The sequence below is a fragment of the Marmota monax genome, unplaced genomic scaffold (genome assembly GCF_021218885.2).
Source record: "Marmota monax isolate L192 unplaced genomic scaffold, Marmota_monax_Labrador192_F-V1.1 WCK01_AAM20220418_F8-fsc00245, whole genome shotgun sequence".
Taxonomy (NCBI): Eukaryota; Metazoa; Chordata; class Mammalia; order Rodentia; family Sciuridae; genus Marmota; species Marmota monax.
Genome location: NW_026693895.1, coordinates 1,929,608 through 1,950,744, shown reverse-complemented (window position 1 = coordinate 1,950,744; position 21,137 = coordinate 1,929,608). Strand labels below are relative to the sequence as shown.

Sequence of the window (21,137 nt, the reverse complement as noted above, 5' to 3'; positions counted from 1 at the left end):
TGCTAAATTGGACTAAATAGGAACCGCTTCCCCAACAGCATGTTGACGAGGCCTGTGGACCTGCGGCCAGTGAAGAGCCCCCCTGCAGACTGGACCAAGGTGGGAAAAGTCTGAAAAGAAGGAGAGCCTGGGTGTCCTGGCAGCCTGGGGGAACCCAGCCCAGCAGGCCAAGGGTGATGGCCGCCTTCCTGGGGGCTTTGTTAGCTGGCTCATTGACATTCTTCCATTAAAGAAGAAGTTGGCCATGTGGTGGAAGGGTCAAGAATGGAGACTGGGATGGTGGCTACGTGGGGAGGTCGTGATGTCAAGAGAAGCAGGTGCCCTGAAGGAGGGTGAGATGTGAGGCAGCCTTCAGGCCCTTCCTTCTCACTAACCTGGTGGCTGGGGAGCCACATGGGGAAGGGTGGGAGGCCAAATACCCTGGAAAGACGTCCCCTGGGCTTCCCGTGCTCGCTGTGGCCAGTGCAGGTTGAAAACGGGTCCATCTCTGCATTGGTTGGCTAGGGCTGCCGTGACCTAGTACCACCAACTGGGGACTTTAAGCAATAGCAATTCATTGTCCCATAGCTCTGGAGGCCAGAAGTGTCCAGTCCAGGTGTCAGCATGAGGGGCTTCTGAGAGCTGTGGGGGGGAATTGGCTCCTTGTCCCTCCCCCAGCTTCCAGGGGTGGTCTGTGGTGTCCACTGGCTCCTGGGAACATGATTGCAGTCTCCTCCCTGTCTTGCTGTTGCTGGGTCCACTTCCTCCTTTTGATAGGAGCATGGTCACGCTGGATCAGGGCCCATCCTAATGGCCTTGTCCTAATGCCATCATCGGCTAAGACCCTGTTTCCAAAAAGTCCACATTCTGAGGTTGGGAACTACACTAGGAATGGGAGGGGACACAAATCGATGATAACAGTCAGAGTGTGGCATGTCATTGGCTCAGCCCCCACCGGGCCCTCAGCTGCTCTGGGTCCTGGTTTGGGACTGGCAGAAAGAGGACGGGAAGCCAGTACCTGTCCTCCAGAACCTTCCCTGTTGCCCCCACAGAGGAGAGGATTCTACCTCACAAACCCAGAACCCCAGTGAGAGCCTCAAGTGTGGGTTCCATGCTTAAGAAGGTAAAAATGACGAGCAATCACACTGACAAAGAACCCGCGGTGGCCTTGGTTCAGAGCACAGCCCACTCCCTCTTGCCTTCCCTCCCTCTACTGCCAAGATGGCCCCAGCCAAGATGGCCCTACAGGCCTCCTGCAGTGGCAGAATGGACATGGGCCCAGGTCAGAAGACATAAGGTCTGTCCTGGCTCTGCCAGGAAGTGGACCTGTGGCCTGAGATGGACAGGTCAGCTTCTTTTCCCGCTGGGGACTTTCTGAGAAGTGTGCTGTGTAGTCACTGTGCACATGACTGCGTGCTTCTCTTGACTTCACTCCTGGATTGTCTGCTGGCCACGGCAGCCCAGGGGGCCCACCATGGGGGCCTTCCCTTGTCTTCTTACAGTAGGGCCACTTCTCTACCAGGGCCACTTCTGGTAGTCTGCTACTTGGGGCACCTGCACGACATGTCCCCACAGAGCACGTCCTGCCCCCCTTCTTGGGGGGGTGTGGCCTCTGTTCCCAAGCCTGAGGGCAGTCCTGGAGTTGTCAGTATTAGGACGGGTGGGATCTACTGCCCTGTGGAAGTGAGGCGCCACCAGCATGGTCACAGATGACAGGGCCGGCCAAACCAGGCCTCCCAATTCTCAGCACCTGGGTTCCTCCCTGAGCGCGCAGCCTCAGGTGTGTCTGTCCCTTCCCATTCCTCCTGAGCCAGGAGTGTGGCTTTGGAGTGGGAGACCCTCTTCGCTATGGTGCCAGGTTCTGGGGAGACTGTCAACAGGCGTGGAAAGCACAGATGTAGTTTAGTCTCAGATCTGACTTAGGGTGTTGCTCAAAAAGCTGTCCATGCGTCAGCCCCCCGCAGGCGGGTGACCTGAACCTAGTGGTGCACGGGAACATATCTCTCTCACGCACACGCAGCTGGTCACACACACGCACGCACTTGCTGTCTCTCTCAGGCTGAGCCCGCTGTCCCTCCTCCCTGAGCTGGTCACTTCTCTGGTCCTAGTGACACTTCAGAAGCCAAGAGCCCTGGAGGGAGAGCACAGCTCACGTTATTCAGTTCCACCCTCTTGAAAAGGCAGTGTCTGTGTCCCCTTGTCTCTGCTTCCTGTGACGTCACAACTGCCCCACTTCTCCCACCTCTCAGCCACCACAGGCACCCCAGCTACAAATGGCATTTCCTTCTCATCCCCTCTCCCCTTTCTTCCCTCCCTGTCCCTCTTCTCTCCACTCTGGTGTTCTCTTGTCCCCACTAGGCCCTCTTCTAGCCAGCTCTGGTCTCCCTCCTTGTCCCCCTCTGGGTGACGTTTAAAGCCGTGCTCACTACACCACATTTATAGCATGGGACCTCTGAGCCAGCAGTTCACAGGGTCATGTGACCCTAGTTGTTCATGATAGCGTACGTCATGGGGACCTGGATGGTCCACTGACCCCCCACAGGGTCACACTCTCACTCCCAGCCCGCGGGGCGGTACTCCTCAGGGCTTGGGAAAACAGGAGATAGCACAGGAACGGATTGGACATGTCAAGGTTCCCAATGTCAAGGTCATTAGCCTGTAAGACAAGTGTCTCAAGGGCCAGGACTATCTTCCACTCTGAAACCATCTCCCTGCCACCTCACACACCTACTGGCATATTATCAGAGCGGGTGCAGCGTCCCAGCCACAGGCCACTGTGGGTCAGGGGCACACAGCACAGTGATGTGCATGCACGCTGGTGTGAAAGTGTGTGTCCAGCAGGTGTCCCCACTCGATCCGAGCACAGCGCCCGGGCCTGGCTGTGCAACCAGAGGGTCCCCGCAGCCAAAGGGCAATGCCAGGAGTCTGCAGGCCTCCAGGAAGCTCAGTGAGAAGAAGTCAGAAAATGACCTCCAGTAAATCTCCAAGGAACCTCTGCCAACCAGCTCATGGTTAATTCATTAATTAATAATTTCAGTGCCTAACTATCGACATCTACTGAGTGGATATAAACTGGACGCTCACCAGAGGAACTTTTTAAAACTACAGGTTTGGTGACATCACTCCAAAAGGCTGGGTAAACTGACCCAAGGGGAAGTTCCTGAGCTCCGCCGGCCCTTCCAGTGGGCAGCAGGAGAAGTGGTGGTCTGCGCCCTGTGAGTTGAGCCGCACCGGGCAGTAAGGCGTGGCCTGTCCAGATCAGACCTGAATAAGAGACACAGGCAGAGGGCCATGGGTGGCACTCCTCAGGAAGGGGAGCAAGTGTGTCTCCAGCTTGGGAGAAAGTACCCAGGCTTAGCCACAAAGAAAAAATGGCCCATCTGTTGTTTGGCCCACCATTAAGGATTTGAGAGAGCCGGCAGAAATCCTTGGGAGATCCCAAAGGCCAGCCTGCCCAGGGACCCCTCCTGGACTCCGAGCAGCCTCTGGGTGCCCCATGTACCTCCAGCTCTTTGGCTCCTGTATACCTAAGGCTTGCAAAATGGCTTCCTCCGGAGCAGGCGGGGCCGCAGGTCCAGCACTGCTTCTTGTAGGGAGCTTAGAGGGCTGGTGACTTTTGCAGCAGCTACATCTCTGGAAACCCACACACTGGGGTCCTTCCTGGGAGGGAGGTGACAGGGTTAATCCCAGGGCTGTGGGAGGCGGAGAGAAAGGCCTTGAAACCACCCAATGAAGCCAACCAGATTAATAGAGGAAGAGAGAGGGGGGTAGACCATTAGGAAGACAAAGAGAAAATCATGCTGGAGCAATAGAAAGGGAAATCTAATATCAACTAGGGAAAAATAAATGGAGATTAGGGCAAACAAATTAGCTTTAATGGGTTCAATGCTAATACAAGAATAACAGAGGAGCTGTGGATGCCTTTGAGGGGAAGATGGGATAAAGAACCTGAGCAGCCATGCAGGCAATCAAGATTCTGCAGGGAAGGGGTGGCCAACCTGCCAAGGGAGGGAGGGGCCAGACTCAGGGCGAATGGGCGGGGGGGGGGGGGGGGGGGGGGGCTCCGCCATCTTTGATGGGGAGGGGCTGAGAGCTGGTGAGAATGGGGAGGAGGCAAGCAGCTTGGGTGGGAATACAGGGAAGTAAAGGAACTGGAAGAGACCCAGGACAGAGGCATTAGAGCCCAGAGCAGGAAGGCGTGGGAAGGAAGGAAGTGGAGAGGGACGTGAACAAAGGGAGTGGAGGAGAATAGCCAACAGGGAAGAGTGGGACCCAGGTTCACTCTCTAACTAGGGAAAGTCAAAAAGGGACTGCTGCCAGCGGTGGGTGCCAAGGGGAGGTGAGGAGGGGCCAGGTGGTGGGACCATCTGGGATGGCCTCTTGAGAGCTCAGGCCTGGGGCTGAGTTCTGGCCCTTGGTCAAATTCCATGACCTCTCTGCTCCTCCTCCTCTGGTCTATAAAGAGGGGATGCTGGTCTTCCTGTCTCCCAGGTCTTCCTGCCATGAGAACTTACCAGAAGGCCAAATTTATGGCTCTCCACTGGGCTCAGGTATGGACACTCCCCACGATGCTGCCCAGGATTGTTACTAAGCATTGGCTAACTGGGGACAGGGGCTGAATACAGCCCTTCCTCTTCCCCCTTCCTCCTCCTCCTTTTAGGTCCAATATGTGTGTAATACCAGCCAACTTTAGTTCTTTCCCAGTCACAGCTGAATCCAAGGGAAATTTTTGGATCCATCCTTGGTCTCCTTCCTCTGCCCCCACCCACAGCCCCCTTTCTCCATCAGAGAGGAAATAGGGAAAGAGTCTTCCCGTCTCAGCTACCCTCTGAGATGATCCAAAGCAGGGACATCCCAGGAAATCAAACTTCTTATCCTTTAGGGGACTCTGAGATTTGCCTGAGCTTAAGCTGTAGGAGCCTCAGAGCAGGTTGGTCTTTATGGCTGCAGTAAGTGGCACTGGGGCCTGCCAGAGGGAAAGAGCCCCCCAGACGGGGAGAAGGCATTAGCGAGAACACGCAGGAGTTCAATGAATAACCACCCAGTCATGCGTTGCAGGAGGGGAAAGGAGGAGCTGGCATTATTTCCTGCCCCTTAAGGCATCCAGAACTCTGCCTTGTCTCATCACTGAAGATTTTGGAAAAGGGAGAACAGAAAACAAGAAGAGGGGCCAATGGGGTGGGAGACTCTGTCACTTGCAAAGACACAAAAAATTAATTTGAAACCGCTACAGAAAGAACTTTCCATGAAACCCTAACCTCCGAGAGGGTGGAGACCCGAATATCTTGATCTGTGTATCATGCTGCAGCAGGGCCTGGCACGGAACCAGGATGATCAAGGTGGTCACGGTGACGGTGACACTGTGGAGGGCCCACCCAGGCCAGGCCCAGTGCCTAGTCCCATACATGCACTGCGCTCACCCAGCACACCTAGGGGCAGAGTCAATGCAGGAGCAGCCCTTGCCAAGATCCAAGTAGCGCTTCCCAACTCTGCCTACACAGCTTCGGAGAAGGGAAATAAGTGGCTGTATGAGCCCTGCCCACGCATCCAGGCAGGGGGACAAGTTTGAAAGCTGCCTATCAGTTTGGACTTCTGTGAGGGAAAGGGCCACCTGGCAGGTGGTGGAAGGCCGGAGACTGTGGAAGGACTTCCTCCTTCAAGGGGTTTGCATCAGCTGGTCCAGCCCTTCCAGGGACAGTCTCCCACGTCCCCTCAGAGGTCCAAGCCCCAGCTCTGTGGCACTCCCTCCAAGATCTCCATTCCTATAACTCTAGCTCTGCCCTCTGCTTCCTGCAGCCCTGGGGCAGTGGCTTGCGCACCCCGTGTTCAGCATGCTTGGGCCAGAGAAGTGCTGGACTTCGGACTCCTTGGGGATCTTGTAATGTTTTTGCATATACTTACTGAGATAGCTTATGTGTTTGCATGCATTTATGGAGATAAATGACACTCATGGATGTTCCATATACACCTTATGCACATATCCTGAAGGTTATTTTATGCCATGTTTTCATGCACCTGTGTTGTGACTGCCACCTTCACAGAGACCAGGACTGGAACTTTTCATTTGTGGTATCATGTTAGCGCTCAAAGGATTTTGGATTCTGGAACTTTTCAGATTTGGAATTGTATCAGCTTGTATGGGACGCTCAGCTTATATCTCAGAATGACCTCAGTTCCTCCTGAGTGTGCTTATTTTTCTCCAACACCTGGGAAAACAATTCCTTGCATTAAAGCCCTTCTGTTGAAATACCTAGGAGTAAGTTTCTGTTTTGCAACGACACCATTGACTGATGCATACTTGGTACCTGAAGAGTCCGAAAATTCCAGGGCTGGACTGATCATGTCTTTGACCTTGACCATAGTGTTGAGCTCCCTGGCAACGAAAACCGGGAGCCAGTTTCTTTTATACCAACTGGACAGTGGCAGACTTGAAGGGGCAGCATCGCCACTCAGAACTGTCAGAAACTCCCCTCAGTGGGCTCTCTGGTTCTCAGGAGGAGCAGTTTGCACTCTTATCCACTGTGCCCCCAGCTTAGCCTGGCCCTCATGGATCTTCCCCTGAATGCATGTTGACATCGCCCCAACTCTGCTAGAAACCATGAGGACAGAATCTGTCCCCCCGCCGTCCTCCATAGAGCCTTTATCGCCAGAGTTAGAAGGAAAGGTCTTCTTGGCTCAGAATGTAAAGACCTCCATTAATGACAGTTTCCCTGCTGGTGTCAAATGGAGAGAAGGCTTCTTATCTCGGCAGAACATGCTCCCACAGAAACACCGCCACATCCAACAGGAAGCTCTTGGTGAAAGTGCCAGCCAGCAAGTGTGCACACTTCCAGTGTTGAAGTCCAGGACTGCATGGAAGCCACGGGAGGGCCCCCGCATGCACCCCGGCTCCTCAGCAGCAGGCCAGCCTCTCTCCTCCTGGGCTGTGGGATCTGGACCTCGTTCATGTTGAAGAGCACACTTCAGAGGAAGCCAAGCTGCTGGAGGCCAAGAGCTTGTGGGCTTCACTGACTGACTGTGGATCTGCCCGCCTCCCTGCCTCCCTCCCTCTCTCCTCCCCCTCCTTCCTCCCTTCTCCCCCTCCCTCCCCTCCTACTTCCCTCCTCCCCCTGCCTCCCTCCCTCCTCCCCCTCTTTCCCCCCTCTTCCCCCTGCCTCCCTCCCTCCTCCCCCTCCTTCCTCCCTCCTCCTTCTGCCTCCCTCCCTCCTCCCCCTGCCTCCCTCCCTCCTCTCCCTCCTTCCTCCCTCCTCCCCCTCCTTCCTCCCTCCTCCCCTGCCTCCATCCCTCCTCCCCCTCCTTCCTCCCTCCTCCCCTGCCTCCATCCCTCCTCCCCCTCCTTCCTCTCTCCTCCTTGTATCTCAGATCACCTCAGTTCCTCCTCAATACTCTTATTTTTCTCCAACACCCAGAAAACCAATCCCCTGTATTAAAGCCCTCTCCTCCTCGTGGACCTACCAAGAGAATTAAACTAGCACATGAGGCCCCACCAGCCACTCTTCTCCACCCCCAAGTTCCCTTGACTATAAAACTCTCCTCCTATTGTTTTCAACCAAATTTCTCAAAAAACAATCGTATTGATCCTTCATGTTGATGGATGTTGTGGGAGAAAGATAAAGGGTATTCTGAGAACATCTAAACAAGACCCTGACCTGCTCTGCAGGATGAAGCAGAGCCCCTGGAGGAAGTGGCCTGGAGCTGAGTTCCACAAGATGCACAAGAGTCAACAGATAAGACAAGAGGTCCAAGCCAAGGCAGCAGCATGTGCCAGGGCCCCGCAGTAGGGGATCCTCCAATAGTTCCAAGGACATGCAGAAGCCAAATCCAGAGGGTGTCACAGAAGGTGGCAAGCTCCACGCTTGCAGGGCACTGCGGTCACCAGCCAACACGAGAGAAGCAGCCTCTCTGTCGTCTAAGTGGCGATTTCCAACAGGAAGCTGAATGTGCAAGTGGCAGGAAGACTTGACCTAGAGACACCTGGGACACCCACGATGTCTCCGAAGACGGGTGGTAGAGGAAGAGTGTGAGTGAGCCTCCAAGGAGAGCCTCAGAGTGGAGAAGCCCTGATATTTGAGACAGAGAAACCTGGGGGCGCAACAGACATGGTGGAAAAGAGATCGGAAAGCCCAGACTGAAGGTACAAGGAGCCAGTGGACAGCCTTGTGTGGAGACCCCTTGGAGAGAGAGAACATGGCCCCTGGCAGCCCCTCCCTGGCCACCCACTACCCCCATGGCCAAGTGCTGACGCACATGCCCAGCAGGAGGCAGTGGGCCAGTGGGAGGAAAGAAGGGATCGGGAGCAGCACATTTGCCTGCTTCTTAAGACGGGGTTGAAAACAGGAAAGTCAGATGTGGTGGAGGCAGGAGGATCTCCAAGTTCAAGGCCAACCTCAGCAAGTTAGCGAGGCCATAAGCCACTTAGCAAGAGTCTGTCTTTAAATAAAATACCAAAAATGGGCTGGGGCCGGGGCTCAGTGGTTAAACACCCCTGGGTTCAGTCTCTAGTACAAATATATATATATAGGAAGAAAAAAATTCATGGTCAAGAAAATAATTTTTTTCCAATGCAAGGGCTAGGGAAGCAACACGGATTAACTTAATTGCATTTGTAGCTGCAGAGGAAGGACTGAGTAGAAAGGAGATAGACAATATAAAACAAAGCCTGACCCAAAGGAGCATATCTGTAATCCTAGCTCCTCCGAGGCTGAGGCAGGAGCATCCGAAGTTCAAGGCCATCCTGGGCAACTTAGTGAGACCCTGTCTCAAAACAAAGACAAACACCAACCAAAACACCCTGGGGGACACTTTATGGAATCTCAGGTTCTAGAACAGGTCAGAGGAGGAAGACTCAATGAGATTCTGAGGTCTGAGCTTTCCTCAGACCTTCTCTTCTCCAGTCCCCTGAGGAGGACAAAGGGAGGCACAGAGATCCCCAGGGCCACCCAGCACACTGGGGTGCAGCAGACACAGGGTGCTGCTTTCCTGCATTCCTGCTCTTTTCGTCCTAATCCGAGGCTCTGTGTCTACGTGATCCATGACCTCATGCTCTGCAGGCAGGGCCCTGGGGTTCCATGGTTCTGAGACACTTTCTTGGGAGCACATTGAAGCAGAAGGCATGGACTTGACTCTGGAAAGGGAGAAACTTGGAGGGCGTGGAGACCACAGACCTGCAGGTGAGCATTCGGGGAATGTTGGAGCACAGGCCAGGCTGAGATGGAGACCAGGGGTGGTGCTGGAGTCTGGGACTTGGGGGTCACCACAGAGGATCCCCGAATCACTGCCACCACTCCTACAATGCAGAGCACGTTTCTGTCCCATGTGTATGCAGGCGCTGATTAAACTGTGCATCGGGTGTTAGGGAGACAAAGACAGGCCCTGCCCTTGAGGAATGCACAGGAATCCACACTAGATAAAGCTTCTGTTCATGCAGTCGGTTCTGTGACGGTTCTGTGACAGGGATGTGGGCAAAGCACTCCAGGCCTGGGAGAAGTCTCCCTGCAACTTAAAGGTTTGATATCAGTGCATGTAATGAGACTCTCGGGACATCAGCCTCCTTTTTCTTCTCCTGTCACTGCTCCTTAGAGTCTTCTAAGTGGTGAAAAATTATAAAGATGGCCTTACGCCTCTCTGAACATCACTTTCCCAAAGGAGAGAGCAAGCCCCACATAGAGCTAAGGATAAGTCCCCTGGGACCTGAGAAAGCTCTGGCCCCCTGTCTGCAGCATCTGGCCAGGCCACAGGTCTTCCTCCTCCACACCCACCCCTCCCCACCCACGCTCCTCCCTGCCCTCCAGAAGGCAAAGGGTCTTTGCTTAAACCTCAAATCTCTTCCTGGCTCACACCTTCCCTGCACCCGCCTCGCGCCCAGCCAGGGGCTCCTACTCACTACTGGCTTCCGGCCTCAGGCCCACCCGTCTGCAGAGCATTGTAGAAAGGGGGTCAACACAGTGGGCACTAGGCCACTCCCCAGGGCAGGAAGGAAGCCTGCACCCACCTCTGGGTGTTTGGTGGTGACTCACCTCGAAAAGTCCACTCCCCCACACCGGACACAGGAAAGATGAAAGTCCTTCCATTGCAGGGACTCAGTTCAAAACCTCAAACCATAGGAGCCACTTCATCCGCAGCGGCCAGGCCTCTCCAGCTCACCTTCCTGCCTGTCCATGCCTCTCAACTTCTCCAAGTCACCAAGACTCACACATGGGATTTGCTCCTGCTTCCTGTGGAAATGCCTTCCTGGGTCACCTCCTAAACTCTCCTCCCCGCAACTGCCCTCCGATCACTTAACAGCTGGACTGACCTCTCTTGGGGACTTCTCCCTCAACATGGCAATTCCCAATTTATCTGATTGTATCCACTGAAAAGGTTTAAGGACCCAAGGGACAGATCAAGGTTTGAGCCTCAGCACTTGGTATCTGAGTCATGATTGGCACTTGGTGGATGGGTCACTGAGTTTAAAAGAAATGAAATCCAAAGTACAAGCCCAGCTTGGTGGTACACACCAGTAATCAGTGGCTCCAGAGACTGAGGCAGGAGGCTGGCAAGTTCAAGGCCAGCCTCAGCAATTCATCAAGGCCCTAAGCAACTTAGAGAGACCCTGTTTTAAAATAAAAAACCAAAAAGGGATGGGGATGTGGCTCAGTGGTTAAGTGCCCCTAGGCTCAATCCCTAGTACAAAAAGGAAAAAAAAAAAAAGAAAACCAAAGTACATAAAGAATACTTGATATTCTTAGGAGAAGGGGTTGGAGGAAAGGGGAACAAGCAGAGTCATTCTCTTAAAATTGTCTTCACCAGCCATTACCTGGCCTAAACCAGGGACCTCCGCGTGGTCTCAAACCAGCAACAGTCACACCTTCTGGAAACTTCTTAGAAACACAGATTCTTGGTTGCGTCCTAGACCTACTAATTCAGAAACAGCCTTGAGTCCAGCCATTTTCGCCGACCTCCTCAGTGATTCTGACACGCACTTATGTTGGAAAGTCCTGGGGCCGCGCCTGGGTCAGAGCCCTCAGCCATGTGAACAAAAAACAAAATCAGAAAAACATTCCCATTTCTATCAGGGTTTTCAGCCACCCAACACTTCTCCACGTCCATCCTCATCTTCTTGTGGCACTTGTCCCAGGACAGCAGCAGACACGAGAAGTATGTTCAATAGACAGAAACACTGGGGTGGCAAACCAGCCCCAGCCCACCTTCTCAAAGGATGAGATTGGAACCGTCAGGTCGAGGCAGGAATCTGACCCCGTGGTTCTTGGCCTTGGCACAAACACCCAAGCCTCCTCCTCGTATGGGCATCGGAAGTTCTGGAAAATGAGGGCAAAGCTGGACCTAGCAGATCGTGTCTGTTTGGGAAATTGTCCAGCACCCCTTTGTGTTTAGCCTCTGGGCCCAAAAGATCCAAAGGGCAGTATGATAGCGGGTGGGGGAGATGCGTGGCCAGAGGGGCCAGCGTGAGGGCTGCTCTTCCCACTGTCTGGGCTGCGCTGAAGGCCCCTTGGGCTTTGCTCCGGATGTAGTGGAAAGCACTCGCTGGACAGGTTGCCTAGAAGGGGCGAGGTAGCAGCCATGCCCAGGCTCACCCAGTAGCCTCCACAGGAGGGTGGTCATTGCGACTCTCACACTGGTGCTCAGCCCGTGGCCTTTTCCTCTAACTTACTGCCCAGGGCAGAGGCTCACAGTCCAGGGCAGAGGCTCGCAGCCCAGGGCAGAGGCTCGAAGCCCTTTGTTTTAAGGGAGCTGTTCTGCTGAAGGCCGCTGGAGCCCCTGAGGAGACGTGGACAGGCAGCTCAGAACGTGCTGTCACTGGGCAATGATAGGCACTCGGTGCCCGGCTAAGACCCTTCCCGCCCGCAGTCGTAAATAGACTCCACTGGCTCCCACAGGGGCCTGGTCATGGCTCCTTCTCGCCTGCCCACTCCCTCTGACTCCCACCCCGGGGTTCTGACCACCTCCAGGTCAACCACCAAATCATGCTCTGGTGTGAAAAGACCTTCCCTACCCAGGCCACAGCACCTTCAGAAAGGACTGCAGGCCAGTCCCACACCTTACCAGCCAGCTCTGGCCACTGAGCCACTGGGTAGCCTGGGAGCAGCTCCGGTCTGAGCCTCAGACTTCGGGTGGATCCTGGCTCTTTCTGGTATAGTCTGAGTCTCGAATGAGTCATGTAAAACAAGTGGCTAAAATTCTCCTGGTCCCAGTCCCCTGGTTGAATAAGTGGAGATCTGAGTCCTAAAATTAGCCCCACTGGGTGGTTTCATGGAGTGGAACATGTTAGGGAGTCTGACCGATGGTGCCCTCTGGCCTCAAAGCCTTTGCACACGCTGTTCCACTGCCTGGAATAGTTTTCTCCTTCTTCTCCCACTCGGCGGGCACCTCTTTACCTTTGGCCTCAGCTTCGACTTTCCAGGAACCCTTCCGTGATTTCCTGACCAGGGCCAGGTCCCCTCCTCTGGTTCCAACGGACTGTTTGCTACTTTGGGATTCCACTATAATAAATCCAGAGGCGAGAGCGGGCCGGGGTCTGCCTTATTTACCTCAGTGACCATGAGCCCCCCACCGTGGCTGGCACAGAGTGGGCACTCAGCACAGGTCTGCTGAGAGAATGGGCTCAGAATGGAGGAGGACCAAGGCCAGAGCAGGAAAGCAGCTGAGAGCCTGCGGCCTGACGGGGCCACCCTGGAGCCCATGGGGTGCCCCGCCAGGCCTGTGCCCGCCATTTTAGTGCTCTGACCTGTTAGAGGAGAAACCCTGAGGCTCTCTCAGGCAGGACACCCGTGGTCAGGACTGGGGTCCACTCCCCCAAGCTCAACCAGAGATGCTCTGGGTTCATTCTTTGGTGTTTATGTTTGTGATCGGGTTTCAACACCACTTCTGTGGTTTAAAGAGAAGTGGGGAGACTATGGATCTCCTCCTGAGCCCTCATTTCATAGAAAAGGAAAGGAGACCCAGGGAGGAGAGGGTCCCCCCAGGTCACCCAGGACACAAGGACACCCTGAGTCTTTCTCCTTACCTGCCTTCAGAGGAAGGAAGGGGGTTGGTGTCTGGAGTGAAGGGCTTGGTCAGAAGGAGATAGGACAGGCCCCCAGGGCCCCCAGGGCATGCTGCGCCCCTCTGGAACCAGCAGTGGGCGTCGGGTCTGAGCATCAGGACCACTGATGCCCCGTCCAGGGGGTGGGACTCCGAGTGGGAAGGGCGTGCAGGAGGCCGACGGGGCTCAGTCACGGTGGCACACCCGCAGCTGATGCTTCCCCACCTCCCCGCCTGGTCCTGACAACTGTCCCCGGGTGTTGTGTTTCCAGGCCATGGCGGGCTGAACCAGCTGGGAGGGGCCTTTGTGAATGGCAGACCCCTGCCGGAAGTGGTGCGCCAGCGCATCGTGGACCTGGCCCACCAGGGCGTGAGGCCCTGCGACATCTCTCGCCAGCTCCGTATCAGCCACGGCTGCGTGAGCAAGATCCTCGGCAGGTAAGCTCGCAGTTCAGCACGCCCCATGCTCTGCAGAGCTGGCCTCCCACGTCCAGCTTCAGTCCTGGGACCTGGACAGGGTGTGGTGGAGCCTCTGTCCGCTATGGCCTCCTGCTGTTCCCTGTCCTCGCTTCCTTCTCCGCCCGTTTCTCCTTCCTTTGGCTTCTCTCTTTTGGGGGGGAAGGGGGTTAACAGGACTGAACTCAAGGCACTCGACCACTGAGCCCCATCCCCAGCCCTATTTTCTATTTTATTTGGAGACAGGGCCTCACTGAGTTGCTTAGCACCTTACCACTGCTGAGGCTGGCCTTGACCTCGACATCCTCCTGCCTCGGCCTCCCGAGCTGCTGGGATGACAGGGTGCACCACTGCGCCCGGCTCTTTTTTATCCTTTACCCATGTCTTATTTCTGCAGCCGTCTTTGCTCTTCATACAGGAGACTCACCCCCCCAGTTCCTTCTCTGGTGACACCTAGGGAAATGGGGCCCCTAGGAGGGCCCCACAGTAGAGAAGGCTCCTGGGGTCTAACCACTGCAAAGGGGACATCTGGGTTTGTGCCCCTGCGACAGAAGCAAGAGGGTGGCTTGCTCAGTCTCCAGGCCCAGCTCAGCCTCCCTGAGTAGCCTCTCTGGGAGTTGGGCCTAGAGGCTGGGATTCTTATGAGGTGACACTCGGGACTCCTGGGAACTGCTGCTCTATAAGCACCCAACATGGTGGCCCTCAGCCCCAGCTGCCCTGGAAGAAACTTAAACATAACAATAAAATTAAATGTCTGTGCTCTAGCTCAGACTGATTTAGGGGACTGGGTCTAAGCCCCCATCTTCCCTCTGCAACCAGGTTGGGAACTACTTCGGGGGGGGGGGGGCAGGGGCAGCACAGGCTTCCAGCAGAAATGCCCCGCCCTGGAGGACTCTGGGTTTTGAGGTAGTTCCATGCACCCGTCCCCCTCCTCCACCCTTCACGTGGATTCAGGGGGACCCCCGGTGCTAGGAGGCAAAGGGCCTGGATGTAAGTGAACCCTGGAAACCCCGACTCCCTGCCCTGGGCTGTCAGGTTGGGGTCCAGGAGAGGGGATTCCTGAGATGGCTGTGGAGTCCCAGACAGGAGAGGAGCTCTGATCACTAGTGACCAACAGAGAGTTTGGAGAGACAGATTGGCCCCGATGGCAGAAGAGGGTGTCTACAGCAGGGAGGGGAGGATGTCCTGACCCAGGCCACCCATCTGCCACAGCAGAGAGCGGGGCAGAGGCTGGACGCGAGCAGGCTCAGCTTGAGGGACTGAGCCTGGCCAGGGATCCCCAAGGCTGGCCTCCAGAGTCCAGGGCACCAGCCTCACACCGCCAGTGGAAGCAAGATGGTCAAGGAGAAGATCAGTCAGCCTTCAGCCCAGAGAAACCGCCACTGTGTCCCACGGTTCCCACTGGGCCCAGCCAAGATGCCCCTCCTTACAGGGGACACCTCGTGCCCCTGGCCCTGATGGGGGCAGGCAGAGCCTGGACAGAGGCAAGGCAAGGAGAGGAGCCGGGGCGTCCAGCAGAGGGCTCTGGTTTGGCGGCAGCATGAGCCTCCCCAAGAAAGGGATGTGGACAGTTCTGGGCACGCCGGGTGCTGGAGGCAGCCTTGGGCACCTCACTCCCATGGCCCTCCCCAGAAGCTTCAGACAGATGGGGGGGGGCTCTGGCGACGTCTCCCCCAGAGACCCCCTGCTTATTGGGTAATTCTTTGGGGTTCTCTATTGGAGTAGGTATTACGAGACTGGAAGCATCCGGCCTGGAGTGATAGGGGGCTCCAAGCCCAAGGTGGCCACCCCCAAGGTGGTGGAGAAGATTGGGGATTACAAGCGGCAGAACCCCACCATGTTTGCCTGGGAGATCAGGGACCGGCTCCTGGCCGAGGGCGTCTGTGACAATGACACCGTGCCCAGTGTCAGCTCCATCAACAGGTGAGAGACTACAGCCTCAGGTCTTGGGCGGGTGCCTGGCTTTGGGATCATGAAGGAACTGAGCAGGGGCCCAACCCAGAGGGACTTGGGCCTTGGGCTGCAGAGTTGGCAGGACCTCTCCGTCCCCGCAGGTGTCCCCCCTGCCTCCTCTCTCCACGCTGGGGGCACCCTCCTCCTGCCCCACTCCACAGGGACCCATCTGCACCTTCCTTCCTCAGATACCACATCCTCTTTCATTTGACCAAAGAATGTTCCTGAACTGGTCATCTCCTGACCCCTCTCCTGGCCCCATTCAAGCACCTGGTCATCTGTTCAGCCCTGCAGATAGTTACCACCCATCAAGCGCTTACTCTTCATCCATTATTCATCACTCACTCAGTTACCCATCACCTGCAGGCCCTGGGGACACAAAACTCCTCCCCTGTGCAGCTTACAGTCTAATAGGAGCACAGACGCAAACCCAGTATCCACACAGACATTATAAAAATGCAGCTCCAAGTCCTGCTAAGGACAGGAACATGGGGGCATGTGGACCAGCACAGGGTGACTTTATGGGGTTATGAAAGGCTTCCCTTGAGTAAGAGGCAAGGAAGAAGAGCTGACTAGTCAAAAGGCAGCAAAGGAAAAAGGTCTGAGACATTCAAATGCCCTGTGGCTAACAGGGTCTTATACAAGAAGCTAAAGGAGAGCCAGCAGACAGAGGGAAGGGAACCTGAGGCATGCTGAGGGGTTGGTGCCAAGTTACATACTCTTTGCTTTTGACCTCTGAGCCCTTGTCAGATTTTAAGCAGGATGCTGACTTGCATTTCAAAAATCTCACCTTGCCCCAATAGGGTGAGTCGATTGGAAAGGGTCAAGAGTGGAGGAGTGGGCCATGAGTGCCCGCGGCGGGAAAGAACACTGTTGGCATGCGCTGAGGTTATCAAGGAAGGATCAAGGCTGGAGAGGTTATCAAGGTCAAACCCACAGAACTTGGGGACGAGCCTGATTGGGAGGAGCAGGCAGATGCCCCATCTGCACTTGACCTTGAGTGACTGATGTTTCCAACATGACCTGAGGACACAGGCAGGGCTGGTGTGAGGACAGAGATCAGGGGTTTGGATGTTGTTCTAGTAGCTTTCTCGTTGCTGTGACTAAATGACCCGAGCATCACCTCTATAGAGGAGGAAGAATTTATTAAGGGCTCATGGTGTCAGAGGTCTCAATCCATAGACAGCAGGCTCCATTCCTCAGGCTGGAGATGAGGCTGAACCTCATGGCGGGAGAGTGTGGCGGAGGGAAGAGGCTCACATGGGGATCAGGAAGCAGAAAGAGACTCCACTCGCCAGATACAAACATGTACCCCAGAGCCAGCCCCATGCCCACCTGCCCAGCCACACCCACCACCTCAGCTGCCATCAGCTCATCCCAGCAGGGGTCAGTTCACTGGGCTGAGGCTGACACCCCAGTCATTTCTCCCCTGAACCTTCTGGCATTGTCTTACACCTGAGCTTTGGGGACATCTCACATCCACACCATCACAGACGTGGACTAGCTGAGTCGGAAACCCCTCTGAGATGACCAGTGGAGTGTCAGAAAGGCCACCTATCTGGGCAGTGCTCGGGCCTGTTTCCTCCCCTTTCTCTAGTGACATTCTTGTTCTTTCTCGCAGAATCATCCGGACCAAAGTGCAGCAACCGTTCAACCTCCCCATGGACAGCTGCGTGGCCACCAAGTCCCTGAGCCCGGGACACACACTGAGTGAGTTCTGGGGGCTTGGAAGCTCACAAAACCCCTGGCACACAGACCCCCACCGCATCCCCACAGGAGCCCCCAGACGCACCCCAGCACCCATGCCACCCACCTGCCCCAGCCCCTGAGTGGACGGAGCTGTCACGTTGACAGGCCTGTCTTGGTCCCCATGGAAGGTCCTGTAGACACAGAGAGGTGGAAAGGACAGGCATGGGTGACTCCAGCTGCCACCAGGGCTCAGGGCTCGGGTCACCATGTGGCTGGCTGGTCCCTCCAGGATGGCTGCAGGGGCTGGGGGCACTCCCTCCGCCTGACACTCTCCCTCTCGCCCACTGCAGTCCCCAGCTCTGCCGTCACGCCCCCCCCGAGTCCCCCCAGTCGGACTCCCTGGGCTCCACCTACTCCATCAACGGGCTCCTGGGAATCGCCCAGCCTGGCAGCGACAGCAAGAGGAAAATGGATGACAGTGAGTCCTGTGGGGATGGGCGGGGACACTCGGGGCTCTGTCCCCAACAGGGTCACAGGCCTAGACCTGGGAGCCCGGCCCTTGGCGTCCCTGGATGGGTGGATGGCTCCCCTGAAAACCTTCTCCCTGCCTGGCTACGCAGGTGACCAGGATAGCTGCCGGCTCAGCATCGACTCCCAGAGCAGCAGCAGTGGGCCCCGGAAGCACCTGCGCACGGACGCCTTCAGCCAGCACCACCTGGAGCCACTCGAGTGCCCATTCGAGCGGCAGCACTACCCCGAGGCCTACGCCTCCCCGGGCCACACCAAAGGCGAGCAGGTGAGCCAGGCTGAGTCCGGAGAGCTCTGGGGCCGGGGGCTGGGGGGTGGTGTGCTGGGGCACCTGCTCCACGTGGCCTCGAGCCTCAATTTCCATGGGTGCTCCGGCAGCTCCACTCCTGGCCTCTTGCCTGCCCTCACCTTGGAGCCTGTCCCTTTAAGGGTGGGTGGCATAGCCAGGGGTGCCATCTCTGTGCTATCAGGGCCAGACGCTGTCACTGTCAATTGGCCTTCCCGCTATGACCTGAGCACCCTTCTGGCCCCACCTCCCCTTGCACACCCCATGAGCCTGCATTACTCATGTCCCCAAGCATGCCACCCTCGTCCACACCCCTCTGCCCTGGCACACCATGTGCCCTCCACAGAGAATGCCTTTCCTCCTACTTCTCCTCCTGGAAAAATACCACTTGGCCGCTATGACTCAGCTCAACGCCGCTCTGCGAATCCACCCCTGCCCCTCAGACGAGCTCCGTCCCCTGTCTCTGGTCCTGCGACCCACACGTGGCTCCTGGGGACTTCTCAGGTGCATAGAAAGGACCTAGTGGGCGCAGCGAGGCACAGTGGTGTCTGGAGGGTGGTGCAGGCTCTCGGCCATGGCTCTCGTCCCCAGCACCTAACTCTGCGTGCCTCTTGGAATAGCCACTCAACGCTGTCCCAGGAGGGCACAGAGGTGCCTGGGGAAATCGGGACAGTAGGTCACCAGCTGCTGGGAGTCTTTCTTCCCAGCACCCAGGACAGGTTGGCCTCTGGGAAAAGCTGAGCGAGATGTGAGAGGTCCCTTCCCGAGGCCAGCAGAGCCTCTGCCTCGCTGACAACCACTTAGCCCTGGGTTCATATTGTCTGGGGAGCATTGAGTCTGGCCCCCAAGTCAGCCAGCTGAGGAGCCTCCCTGGGGGGCCCACGCTGATCCAGAACGGAGGCGAGCCTGTGTGTGTGTACGTACACCTTTAAGATCTAAGTAGGACAGTAGGGGTGCTGCCAATGATCAACTGAACAGTCGCCAGTGGCCAGCTGGACTGCTGGCCCCCGGCCAGCCCCACAGCTGGGCAGGCGATCTGCGTCAGCGATTTTATCAGCCTTGGCTGTGACAACGATGAGGGGTGCAGAGAGAGCTGGCTGTCCCGTCGGCAGACCTGGGAGAGGGCCTGGGTGCTCATCCGAGGGTCGGCACAGCTCCAGGAGGGGACAGGGCATCCATAGTGGCCTACAGGATGGCCTCTCTGTGAGAGCAAGCCTGCAGAAACCAGAGTGCAGCTCCAGCTGCCCCAGAGAGCAAAGAAACCCCCTGATAACACCTGGGCACCTGCTGGGTCCCAGAGCCATATCCTGGCTCCAACCTAACTCCCAAAGGACCCTGCCTGGCTACAGAGAGCCCCTGGACCCTGCTGGCATACATATTCGGGGGATCCAGGAACGAGAGGCTCTCAGAGCTAGAGGGGACCTCAGGGACCACCCCGTCCTCCTTCCCCACTTGTGTGGAGATAGCCCAGGCCCAGAGAGCAGGCAAAGGCTTGAGGAAATAGATGGCTGCCAGGCTCAGGCCTATCAGCCCCAGTTTTATTCAGACAGTGCCACTTTACCTGCTTGGCAAAGATGCTTCCATATACATCCTGGTTTGAATGAAGACCAAGCAAAAGCATCTGAAACTGCCACCACCACCACGCAGCCTACAGAGGAGGAAATCCAGGTGCAGACTGTGAATCACTCCTTCTCTCAGGCACCTGGCTGGGTGGTGAGGGGCACGGAGAACCCAGCCTGTGCCCAGGGCTTCTTAGGTCTGAGCCCCTGCCTCCCCAGCCTTTGGTACTGACTGTGCTTCCAGAGTAACACTGTGTTCTCGCACATGGGCACAGAGAGGCCCTCTGGCTGGGGGATCCAAGAGCAAAGCACCGATTCTCACACTTGACCTTAGCATGGGGCAAAGACACCAGCTTCTTGTCTGGAAAATCAATCAGGGGAAAAAGTTTAATGGGAACTCCTGGTGGCCTCTGTCCTGGTTGCTATTTTACGAGGGAGCATCATCAGAAGCCCGTAGAGCTCTCCTTCTGCTAGTTCACAAGCCCACCAAGAAGCGGACCAACACAGCATGAATATTATGATGCTAGAGACCAAGAATTTGGCAGCTTCTGACTCTTCCCCAAACCCCCAAATAATATCTATCATAACTGCTCATTGAGCATCTGTTGTCCGCAAGCATTCTGGGATGAGCGTTGCATATAAGTTTGTAGATAATATCTCATTCACTCTTCACATTGGCGAAGCAGATCCTAGGTCTATTGGAATAGGGGAGTGCAGGACTAGGTCTGATTCCCACCTGCTAACACAGGTGAGAACAAGGCTGCAGGAAGTCAGATAAACTAAACGCCTTGGCTTGCCTGAGTTCTGAAGCATTGTGCGGCTCTGCCCCAAATCCAGGTTCAACCCCAGAAAACAATCCAGTCATCTCTGAGATGTTTAAGCCATTCAAAACGTTAGACTCTAGTTGTTTCTTTTTTCTTCTTTCATTGAATAGCCTGGTTTTTGGAGACTAGAAATATCTTGAGTAAATATTTTGATATCAAATCAACTCAACCAAAGGCCTTCCAAACTTTTCTTATACTGTCTAGAATTTAGGGATTTTATTCAATTTCATTAAGCCAGGCTGGGCTCTGAGCAACTCCGCCCTGCCTGGGTTGGCCCCCTCGGAAGGCACGGAACCAGAGCACCACTTAGTCAGTAATTGCTGCTACATGCTAATGGTGCCCTGGTGCCCTCCAGAATTGCCTGCAGCTTCCAAAGGTGCCCAGCATGCAACCAGAAAGCGCTGCAGCTTTATGGAGAGCCCTGCTCAGTGGAAATAACCAAGAGCGACAGGCTTTCGTTCAGCTGTTATGTAACACGGAGCACACCTGGATATCAGTTTCACAGTGTCTCCTGCAGGGTGTTTGCGTGTGTGTGTGTGTGTGTGTGTGTGTGACCCATGTGTAGGAAACAGGTGTGTGCTGTCCCTCCCTGGTGGAAGGTATTCTCCTGTCTTTAGTTGAACAAGTTATTTTTTGAAGGAACACCTTAGGCCATGGTCATGTTCAAGACTGGGGAAGTCAGTAGGAGTCCTAAAGTAAGGTTTTTTGGGGAAGGAAAACCCCAAGCACCTGATGAAGAGATTTGCAACCAAAATGAACAGCAAGCATCTTTCAAGCAGAATCTGCATGCTGCTTTTGGCTTGGCTTTGGAGAGAGAATGCACCTGTCCTGTGGACCAGAGTC

General features: G+C 55.7%; 1 protein-coding gene across 1 annotated transcript in view; it reads left to right on the top strand.

Moving 5' to 3' along the window:
• Pax8 (paired box 8) overlaps window positions 1–21,137 on the top strand; it is a 53,577-nt gene that overhangs the window by 14,980 nt on the left and 17,460 nt on the right. The window contains 6 exon segments of the mRNA XM_046462822.1: window positions 13,272–13,437; window positions 15,181–15,378; window positions 17,030–17,118; window positions 17,448–17,467; window positions 17,470–17,575; window positions 17,718–17,893. Of these exon segments, the coding sequence (XP_046318778.1) occupies window positions 13,272–13,437; window positions 15,181–15,378; window positions 17,030–17,118; window positions 17,448–17,467; window positions 17,470–17,575; window positions 17,718–17,893 (755 nt within the window).